The 11342-nt window shown below is 34.6% G+C and overlaps 1 protein-coding gene across 1 annotated transcript; it reads right to left on the bottom strand.

Annotated features, from left to right (window-relative positions):
- Window positions 1-286: 286 nt before the first annotated feature.
- Window positions 287-5041, bottom strand: LOC127791120 (LEAF RUST 10 DISEASE-RESISTANCE LOCUS RECEPTOR-LIKE PROTEIN KINASE-like 1.2). Its single transcript, XM_052320904.1, has 5 exons — window positions 4017-5041; window positions 2411-2446; window positions 1897-2145; window positions 874-1438; window positions 287-739 (listed from the first exon to the last, which is right to left on the bottom strand). The coding sequence occupies exons 1-5, from the start codon at window positions 4906-4908 to the stop codon at window positions 457-459; spliced, it is 2025 nt and encodes a 674-aa protein (XP_052176864.1). The 5' UTR covers window positions 4909-5041; the 3' UTR covers window positions 287-456.
- Window positions 5042-11342: the final 6301 nt, after the last annotated feature.

The raw sequence follows: 11342 nt of genomic DNA, 5'->3' as shown, positions 1-11342 counted from the left end.
CTCCTCTTCAATTTCTTTATTTTCATTTGTAGATATAATTTTAGATTTTGCTTGATAGTTATTATTTGTTTCAGTGTCAGATTCAACTCAACATTCTAATCAATTTGTGGTGTGGTATGGGACGTTTTTTGTGCACCAAATCAGACCGCGTGGTCTGATTTAGTGCCAAATCGCATGTGCAGTTTGATGAATTAAATGCCCCTTAAATCGTTCATTCAAATTGCACCGTGTTGACCCCTACTTCCAACCAATGACACATAAACATGTAATTAATTAAGCAACAATATTGTAAAATACAATATATGATTGAGCACAATGGGAACTCTAAGTGCATACAATACATGAACTTGGTCAGTAGTGCGCCACGCAGTTTATATATACAATGAATATCAATCACTTCCAATTAAATTTTGTCGAAAATGTTAACAAAAATTACACAGCTAGCTGGCTTTAAAATTAGTAATCAGCCACTGACATTGGATGTGCCATCACAGAATCAGGGGAAAGCGTTTGTGGATCCCTTCGAATCCCCTTTAGAGTTTCCCACACCTCTTCCATGGAAGGCCTCATCTCCCGCCCATTCTGCAGGCACTGAAACGCCAACTCGGCCACATCCTCGATCATCCTTTTCACCTCAGAATCTGACTCGAATCCAAGAAACGGGTCGACGAGCTCATGAAGAGCACGGTTTTGGATCTTGTTGATCGCCATGTTCGACAAGTTTATCTCGTGTCGGTGCCTGGTGTCAAGAGTCAGTCAAAATAAAGATATAAAGATAAAACTAACCCAACCCAACCCAACCTAACCCTCTATCATCATGAATTAGCTTAATCAAGAATTTATATGAGATGGTGGGATTAAAAATTTCAATACCTGGTCATGTCGACGGCGGGTTTGGACGATATCAGCTCGATCAACACGACTCCGAAGCTGTAAACATCGCTCTTGCTGGTGAGTTGGTAGCATTCGTGGTAGTCGGGGTCGACATATCCAGGCGAGCCCTGTGGGGCTGTGGAGACATGGGAAACGTCATTGGGGAAGAGGCGGGAGAGGCCGAAGTCGGCGACTTTGACGGAGAAGTTGTTGTCGAGGAGGATGTTGTTGGTCTTGACGTCCCGATGGATGACGTCGGAGGCGTGGAGATAGGCCAGTGCGGCGGCGGTATCGATGGCGATGCTCATTCGGGTAAGCCACGACAGGCAGCCTGCTGGCTTGGACCTAACGCCGTGAAGGTGGTCGGCCACTGTGCCGTTGGGGACGTACTCATAAACGAGGAGGAGTTCGCGACTGTAGTGGGAGGTGCAGCCGTAGAGGGAGACGAGGTTTTGGTGGCGCAGCCGTGTGAGAAGTTCGACTTCGTTCATGAATTGCTCCAGTCTCTTGTAGTTGTGTTCGTACAGTCTTTTCACGGCTACCACGCGCCCATCTCTCAGTTTGCCTATTCAGGAAATCGTATTACATATAGCACAAATTAATTTTTACAAATCCAAATATCTATGGTCCCTTGTCACCCCTTTTACTTTGTATTTACATTAAATTTTTTTTTTTGGGGGGGGGGGAGTGGGGGGGGGGGGGGGGGGGGGGTGTTGGTTTGGTACTGGCTATTGATTATTCATCATTCATTATGCAATGAATAATCATTGATTAATAATTGACAATTGATGTTAAGTGTCACAGGAAATATCAACATTCTATATTTAAATAATATTTTTTATTCAAAAATGTTACTTAAGACACTTAATTTTGACATTTATAGTGGCACTTTATATTGATATAATACACAGTTTAATACTTCAATACACAAATGTCACTCTAAATACCAAAGTTAAGTGTTCAACTAATATTATTTTTCTCATATATGGTGAATTTGTTTGAGTGTTTAATTAATTACCTTACCTTGGTACACTACGCCAAATCCGCCATCTCCAAGCTCTTTATTGGAATCAAAGTGGTCGGTGGCCTCCAACAGCTGAGAATAGCTGAAGATTTGGACTCCATTATAGTTTCCAGCCTTTTCAAGATCCGCCATTGATGAAGAAGAAGGCCAAGACCAGGTGGCACCATAACGGTAATGTCTAATCCTGCGACGATAGAAAAAGAAGGCAATCCCCGCCACGAGAAGAGTAAATCCCGCTGTGCCAAACCCTGCATTTATACATATGCATGCCAAAACCAAGATATCAACATCACACAACAGGTGAGTGGTATATATAATGATACCTTAAATTTAATTCATAAAGATCAAAGATTAATTGATTATGCCTTGATCAGGTTCCAGAAAGATCTTTCTTAATTCGAACAATCAACTCTCAATGTCTTTAATAAGGTCAATAACCCTTGTTTGTATGTTAAAATACAAGCAATGTGCATCAAAATTGAACTCTTGAGTTTAAGAGAGATGAGAAATTACCTATAATAAGTTTTAGGGGCACATTTATTCCGTTGCCTGCAATGTTAGTCATGAAACATTATGTTAATACAACCGTTATGGAAAATCAATACACCAAATCAATATGCACAAACCTATCTAATAGAGACAATGTGAACACAGACCCAATAAGGACTACCCATGGAACAAGAAAAGACCCAACAATGTGAACATCCCTCAATTTACCTCCTCAGTATAGCTCTAGGGGTAGGGTGGCTGAGGACGCCAATAATGGGGTATAATCCAAAAAAAAAAAGAAAAGACCCAACAAACATAAACCAAGACCACTAAACAAACCCCCCACCCACCCCACAAGCACATTAACTTACATGGATCTTTTGAGGTGTAAAGCCAGCTCCTTTTCGCGCTTACATATTGAGTGTTCTAATTAACTAGCAAACAATGTTCTTTATGCATCAGAATTAGTCTACCAAATTGTGAAAGGATTAAATCCGTTTTTGTCACGTTATTCTGCTCAACTTTAGCTTCACTTTGACTACAATGGTAGTTTAGTTAGTTTGGATGAAGTTTGAAACTTAATATCGAACCCACTTGCGATGGTAGATCTAATCGTGGGCAGGCGTGGATCTTGACATTGTGCACTATGGTGGGGTCATAGTGACATATTTATTTTTTGATAATAGTTATGGGCGAGACTAAATATTCTTTAAAGAGAGAGGACTACACTGGTCACTCCACCTCTCTTTTTCATGAAGAAGAAAAAAAAGAAGGGAAACACCCGGCCAGGCAATACTAAAAAGAAATTTGACCAAAGATGACAGCATGCAGGTTGGCATTGCACACATATATTGACTGGTCGTTCGAAATAGTTGATGATAAGTTGAAGTTTTGACTATTCATCAATTTTGACTTTGTCAATGCACTGTCAAAGAGAGAAAGTCGAACCTAAACTTGCTGAAATTTTTTGATAATTCATCATGATGGCCATCTATTGGCTTACGTTGAATCCTTTAATCACCCTTTATCGTATTAGAAAGAGAAAAACAGGAGCCAAAATTAGTATCAAGTCGGGTATGCACTCCTTTTCTCTTTTGGGGTTCTTTTTAGCAACAATTTGGGCTCAGTTTGAACTCCAAATTGAACAGAAATATATTCAAGCTCTTTTGTCACACTTGGACATTTTAGCAAGCATCCACCTTAATTATAAAATCACCCACATGTTCTAAATTGCTGAGTTGCCTCTCCAATTATGCACATTCATTGGAAAGCTCAGCTGTAAAATTATATTTTACTTAAGAAGTTTGTCATCAATTATATATGAAGAATTACATAATTGTCACATAAAATTTATGTTTTCCTTTCATTTCGGATCGAAATACTCGTTTACGTTTTCAAATTTTCAAAATTTTGTCACATATTATTCTATAGGCAAGGAAAGATTTTTCTCAACAGAAATGCTGTGGATCAGTTGATTAATTGTGGCTCACTATTTGTTCAACTAAGCATGTACAGTCAATGTAATCCATCCTAACTTGATTAAGATAAAGTGCAATTGATGATAAAGACGATATGTTCAACTAAGCATGATCATGAAACTCAACTCATAGAAGGGTTTGTGCTTGTGTACCGTGAACTTGGCAGGTTCGGAGATAAGTACGGTCTTGGCAATGGCATACAAAGTTACGAGTAGTGGGATCAGATCCACAAAGCCCACCCGACTCCTCACATATGGAGCAATTCGCCATGCCATGATAAGCAAGCTCAAACCCTGCGTTCAGAACTTCCTGCAGCCCCGAAAGATTCTCTAGAGACGATCGAAGAACCGGGACATCAACACTTGTTTTGCACGATATAGTGGTTAGGTTTGTGATATTCTGAAGCCGATTCCACAAGAAAGATTCATCGACGTAAAAGCCATTCTCTTGGCTACCCTTGTAATCGCAGGTGAAATTATTCGGAAACGCCCTTGTAGTAGCACCGGTGCAGCCATAGAAGATGCTCAGCTTTGTCATGGCCCGGCTGAACCTCAAAAACTCACTGCCACTAAAAGTGATATTGCTAAGACGCTTTCGATCATTACCGCAATAACCATTCAATAACATTTCCAGGCTAGTTACGTTCATCAAGTGGTCTTCTGCGTTGATTCCGAGAACAAGAAACTGGGTGTTGTTTATCTCTATAATTGAGTTTTGATTCTGTTGGCACTTGAGTTCGAAGCCTCGCCGGCCACAGAATTCCGGCCGGTCGCCGCCCCAGAAAGGGTATTTCAGATCTAAAGTGCGTGTGCCGCAGCTATAGGCTTGTCTGCAACTGCTGTACTGTTGATTTTCATGGCCATAACAGAAGGTTGAGATTGCGAGGACAATGACGAGGTGGATGAAGTCGAATCTGGGTGAATTGAAGGGTTGGGTGCTCATGATCTGGAGAAGCCCTTGAAATTGGTTCGCTTGGGAATTAGGATGAACTGACGGGAATGATTTCCTGAGAAAAAGAGATGGGAAATTAAAAGGGTTGTACATGAACAGATCATTAATGTAAACAAGCAGACCAGTCCAGCTGGTTTTTGACCAAGAAGAAATGGATCAGTTCTTCCTGGGAAGTTTCCAGGGAGATGCCTCTGGTTGAAAATGTTTGGTTGCTTGACTTTGGCTCATATTTTATAAACCGTGAGAATCCTAAAAATTGGTACTTTTACTTGCATGTAAGACAGTGAGAGAGAGAGAGAGAGAGAGAGAGAGAGAGACGGAGACAGAGACATTTGGATTGTATATATAAGCATACATATATACATTTTTACATACATATGTGTATGTAAAAACGCATGCACATGGTCCATATATATATATATATATATATATATATATATGGACTTATAGGCTAAAGGCATATGCAGCCTTTGCACCTTAGCGTCTCAACCTTTATCCGTTTAAGGTTTATTAGATTTTTAAAATTTAAAATTACCACGTTTTTTATTTAATATTAATTTTATATTAATATAATATATATTTATAAATTATAAATAATTACATTATTATTATATATTAATATAATATATTTATATTGATGTCCAACTAATAAATTTTTATCATTACATGTTGATACAATATATATATATATTGATATTCAACTAATAAAATTTTATCATTAGATATTAATAAATTATACATAATTATTTTATTATTAATATTGATAAATTATGTATAATTATTTATTAAAATTTTATATTAATACACTATAAAATTATAGAATTTATCAACATTTAATGATAAAAATTTATTAGTTGAACATCAATATAAATATATTATATCAATATATAATAATATAATAATTATTTATAATTTATAAATATATATTATATTAATATTAAATTAAAGGGCATACAGAACATAATAATTTTAAATTTTGAGATGTCTAATAAATCTTAAATTACAAGTTGAGGGGGTTAATTAGTTTCCCTCAAATTAGGGGGACAAATTGATTAAATGGGAAAGGTGGAGGGGTTACATATGCCTTTAGCCTATATTATATGTATATATGATTATATATACATACATGCATGTATATGTAAACCATGTTTATGTATATGTAAATATTTTAACAAATATACATTCATATATGAATTTTTTATTAATTAATGAGAATAAAATATTTTAGAATTAATATATAATAAAAATTTTAGTCCAAATGACTCATTTGAAATTCCATTCTTTTGGGGTCCAAATTAGTGTAGTCAGATGGGTTAGGCTCGGCTCATCTAAAAAAGAAGCAAACCCCTACTAGCCCAAAAGCCCAATCAGGGGCTAGCCTTCAAGGCTCAAGGGTTTGGTTGGGCTCAAGGTTGGGCTCGTGAACTTAAATAAGCTGAGCCTAACAAAAATTTGTTGAGACCCGATTTAAAATAGTTTTAAAAATTATATTCATTTATTGAATGACTATGATATAGTTTTTTTAAAAAATATATATATTTTACTTAGAAATTAAAATTTCAAAGTTTAAAAATTAAAAGAAGCTAGGCAAAGGGTGTAAAGCATTCCCTGAATAAAACTTTCAATGTTTAAGTTACACTTGCCAAAATTTTTAAAAAAAAATTGAAGAAAGTTTTGTGTAGCATTTTTTGTATATTTGAAGAGGAATAATCATCTCTCATTTAAAAAAAATGATGGGTGACAGATTTAAATTATCTAACCATCTCAATATTAGTTATTCTGACTTTCAAGGAGAAAATTGTGACGATAACGATTTACACATTTAAATACATCATGAGAGAGTTGTTCTGTGGGGAAAGAATTTTTGAGTTCCAATGGAATGGGTCTTCCCAAGAGACTTTGACTTCTAAGTTTCCACCATGAAGGTCTCCATAGACATTTATCTCTTATGTCTCCCAAGTCCTTTGTGACTTTCTCACTTTATTTTATCTATGGTCTTTGGGACTCTTTTTAGAAATGAGCATTGATTCAATCATGGCCCCAACCCATTACACATAAAAAGTTATTTTAAATTTTATAAATATTAAAAAATTATAAAAAGTTTCTCATTCAACAAATATATACTTTACATTTTTTTAATATGAATATAGTTTTTTGTACATAACTATATATAATTGTGTATGAGATACAAAATTCTTTTAGGTTATTGATTATGGAATATAATTTTTGAGCTTCCACTTCTTAATTAATTCTTAAAAAATGATCATATAAATAATATTTATGTACTTTTTACTTATTGTCATTGTTTATGTTGTGATTTTTTTTTTATAATTTATAATTTTTCAAATGATAGACTTATTAAATTATATATAAAATATTTAAAATCAAAGTTGCAATTAAAATTTTAACATTCTATTTAAAAAATACATTTAGGTTAGGCCTAAAAGGCTGAGCTAGCAGGCTAGTAAACTCAGATTGATCTTATCTACCTAACCAATTGAACTTAGCTCGGCTCATCACAAGATAACCCAAGTGAGCTCACAAGTCACTCGTCCTGTTTGGCAACACTAAGTATAAATCCATATTTCATTTGTACTCACATTCAAATCCATTTTATTCATTATAAAATCAAAATTAAACATAAAATTGAGTACACTATTAAGAAAATAGAAAGTTAAGCATAAAATTGAGATAAAGCTAAAAACTTCATATTTTTTTTATTGTTTACTTGAGTTTGACGAATTTACCATGATCTAGAGATTTCAATTGTCAATGTTAATTGTCTTGGTTAACATTTTGAAGATTCTATAGAAATACATGTACATATTCCCATATATATATATATATATATCTGTGTGTGTGTGATATTTGTAATAAAATTTTGGTTAGTGTTGTTGAATGGATACAACAATGAATTTATTTGATTAAAAATGTTGTCATTAAATCACATGAGCCTCTAAAAAAGAAATAGTCAGAGGACGTGAGGAGGTTTTTGCGCAAACACTCTGATACTTAACTCAGACATTGAAAATCATGATAATTGTATTAAAACCAGTATTAGAGACGTACCGTTTTAGAAGTAAGTGAGTACTTATTTATAGAGGAATATGGAGTAATCTTAATTAATTCGAGATTAAAATTATTACAAATAACGTTTATCATGATTAATTCTAGTCTGATTGAAATCAGGATTGTTATAGATGACATCTATTTTTTATAGATGATATTTATCTTACCCTTTTTGGGATGAAATTTCTTATGGATGATTGTTTATCTCAATATTTCAAAATCCTTTTAGAATTAGAATTCTTAATGGATAATTGTTTATCTTCTCAAAAAAAAATTTGGATGTCAGCATTATCTAGTTTGTGCGTTTGTGTGGGACCCCCCGCCCTGCATATGGGAAATTTATGCCTTTTAGCCCAAAAAGATATTTTGGGCCCTTGGGCTTTTAATGAGCCTTTTCTTATAACACAACAATTGCTCCACACTTTTGTTAGTTTTATATACTGGCAAGTATATACCAAGAGGGGGGTGAATTGGGATTTGGGTAAATTTTTCGATAACTTAAAAAAAATTTGGCTTGCAGGATATTATGTTTCAAAACTTGAGGAAGTATGTTTCGAAACTAGCCTTCCTGTTAAGTATGTTTTGAAATATAGATGAATATGTTTCGAAATCAAACTTACTAGCAGGTATGTTTCGAAATATTATTCACTAATTTGCAAATAATGAAACTCCTTTAGATTTTCAAAAATGATTCTTTTTAAAAACATAAACAAGGATAACAACAAGTAGGAATGAGAAATCAAGTACACACAAGATTTATAGTAGTTCGACATTTGCCTACTCCACTACCTTTAAGCTTACCCACTTGAAGGATTTGCAAACCACAATCACTTTTACTAGCGATCAATGACACCAAGGGTTTTACCACGGTTCACCCTAAAACCTTACACACTGAGTTTTTACGGGCTCAACTCAAACCTTACAATAAGATAAATAACACTTATCTTTTACAACCCAACAAGGAATGATTGAAAGGAATTTCTTTGAGAGTTCATTAGAAGAGCTTTGTTCACTTGTGCTTGTGGCAAAAATGTCTTGTAGATGTGTAAAATTGTATATGCTAGAGAGAAAGCTTTCTTGTCTTCAAAGAGCTGATATATATATATATATAACAAAAGGATAGACTTTTGGTTAATTATAACCGTTAGAGACAAGATAAGAAAGTATGTTTCGAAATATACTTATCAGGTTTCGAAAAACACATTTTTACACAGAGGTTTCGAAACATAAATAACATGTTTCGAAACATATAGCCTTTACAGCTGGATATGCACTAAGAGACAAAATGAGTGGAAGACATCTCTTTACAAACAAAATGATTTGGTTTTATTCTCCACTTAAAACATATCTGAATTTTGAATATCAGGATATGGGTATAATTTCAAAAATAGGCTTTTAAAATAGCTTTTGAAATAAAGTGCAAAAGCATGATAGATTTTTTTGAAATTCTTTTGACAGAGTTAGATGTTTCGAAATATGAAAAGTAGGTTTCGAAACATACTTCAGAAACATGTTTCAAAACATGTTGAACAAGGATACACTACTGACAGAGGTTTCGAAATATACTAAATAGGTTTCAAAACATAAGTTTAGATTTCAAATAGATTTCGAAATACATCATATAGATTTAGCAAAACTTGAAACCTTTTCAAGATACATCTCGAAACAAGTTTAGAAACATGGCAGGCTGATGTTTCGAAACATGAAAACTTTGTTTTGAAACATGATGCATAAAATTGAATTTATTAAAACATATTAAAGAGCATTTCAAATATGTATAGAAACATTACAGATCTATGTTTCGAAACATTGAAACATAGTTTCGAAACATGATATGTTAAAAAATTGGATTTTTAAAACATTTGACCTTTAGCTCCAAAACACTAATCATGCATGTTTCGAAATATGATAAAACTTATTTCGAAATATGAGATTTTTATATGGTTTTTCATCAAACACATTTTCTCATATACCAAAAAATATGATACAACAACTTTTTCATTTGATTTTTTTGGATGGAAAAGTAGACTATGTCATGGCTTACCCTTATTTCTAATGATAAATTATTTTCACACTTTTTGAGTTTTTGATTTCTGAATCGTTCTCACGCCCTCGTGCTTTGATCTTTAAACCATTCTCGCACATTTGCGCTTTGGTGCTTTTGAATCGTTCTCATGCCTTCGTGCTTTAATTTTCAAATGGTTCTCACACGTTCTAGCTTTTTGAACCGTTCTCGCACCTTCGTGCTTTGATTTTCAAACCGTTCTCACACGTTTTCCCTTCACCTTATTAAACCGTTCTAGAGCCCTTATGCTTTGATTTTCAAACCGTTCTCACACATTCTCGTGCCCTCGTGCTTTGGTTTTCAAATCGTTCTCACACATCCGTGTTTCAGCTTTTTGAATCATTCTCATGCCCTCGTGCTTTGGTTTTCAAATTTTTCTCACACGTCCGTGCATTGGCTTTTTGAATTGTTCTCGCACCTATGTGCTTTAGTTTTCAATCCGTTTTCACACATCCACGGTTTGACTTTTTAAACCGTTCTCGAGCCCTCGTGCTTCAATTTTCAAATCGTTCTCACATGTCCGTGCTTTTTGCAACATCCCGATAATTTGGGAGTAGTCAATAATTATTAAATTCGGCTTTCGAAGTGATTTTTGATTGATTGGAATTGAATAATTTAGTGGATAGTTGATAATTATTAATTACTATGTATAAGGTGATTATCAAATATTTGTGGGTTAAAGGGTATATTAATTTATTTTGGTGTTAGAGAGATGAGCAAGTAATTGTTGGAAAATTCGGGATTTAAGTGTTATTATTAAGTAAGGTGTTTATGGTGGTTTTTGAAAATTTGGGGTGTAAGTGGAAATGGAAATGGAAATGGAAGTTCGGGTGTGGGTGTAATTAATGGGAATTGTGGGTGCTGAAATGTGATTTGCGGAAGTGGCCATGGTTCATTTTAAATTTAATGGGGTGAGTATATGTGTTGAAGATGCAGCTGGCGTGGGCGGCACGCGGGTGCAAGGAGGCAAGTGCGGCTGCGGGTTCAAGTCGAGGGGGCTGGGGGAGAAAAGCTGATTTTAATCAGCAGCCTAACCCCAAAACGATGTCATTTTGGGGTAAGGCGGTGGGCAGCCAGTCGTGACCACATGGCGCGTGCTGAGCTGCCAATTTCTTTGTTGTCTTAAAGCCGAATTCGGCTATCTTTGGGGCTCCAATTTGAGTAGTTCTAGTGAGCAAATTTAAGGGAAGAAGAATGCGCGCCAGGTGGGAAAAATTTGGGAAAATTCAAGATTAAGTGAGGTTTAATTAATTAGGTGAGTAGAGAACTATGCATTAATAATTTCTTACAGTTAGAATTTAATTTTAGGTTCATTTTTATTAATTTTGGGAAGTTATTATATGTTAATTTACAGCGTGTATTAGCTTGGCGGTGTATGAGTGTATAAACACCG

Source organism: Diospyros lotus, chromosome 14 (genome assembly GCF_014633365.1).
Source record: "Diospyros lotus cultivar Yz01 chromosome 14, ASM1463336v1, whole genome shotgun sequence".
NCBI classification, from domain to species: domain Eukaryota; kingdom Viridiplantae; phylum Streptophyta; class Magnoliopsida; order Ericales; family Ebenaceae; genus Diospyros; species Diospyros lotus.
This window is presented reverse-complemented; position numbering and strand designations above follow the sequence as displayed.

Excerpts from the sequence above, each read along its gene's own strand:
- LOC127791120 (XM_052320904.1), bottom strand. The coding sequence starts at position 4,908 with ATGTACAACCCTTTTAATTTCCCATCTCTTTTTCTCAGGAAATCATTC. Across the intron at positions 2,447-4,016 it reads CCGAACCTGCCAAGTTCACG|GCAACGGAATAAATGTGCCC; the intron begins GTACACAAGCAC and ends CTAACATTGCAG. Across the intron at positions 740-873 it reads CCCGCCGTCGACATGACCAG|GCACCGACACGAGATAAACT; the intron begins GTATTGAAATTT and ends TCTTGACACCAG.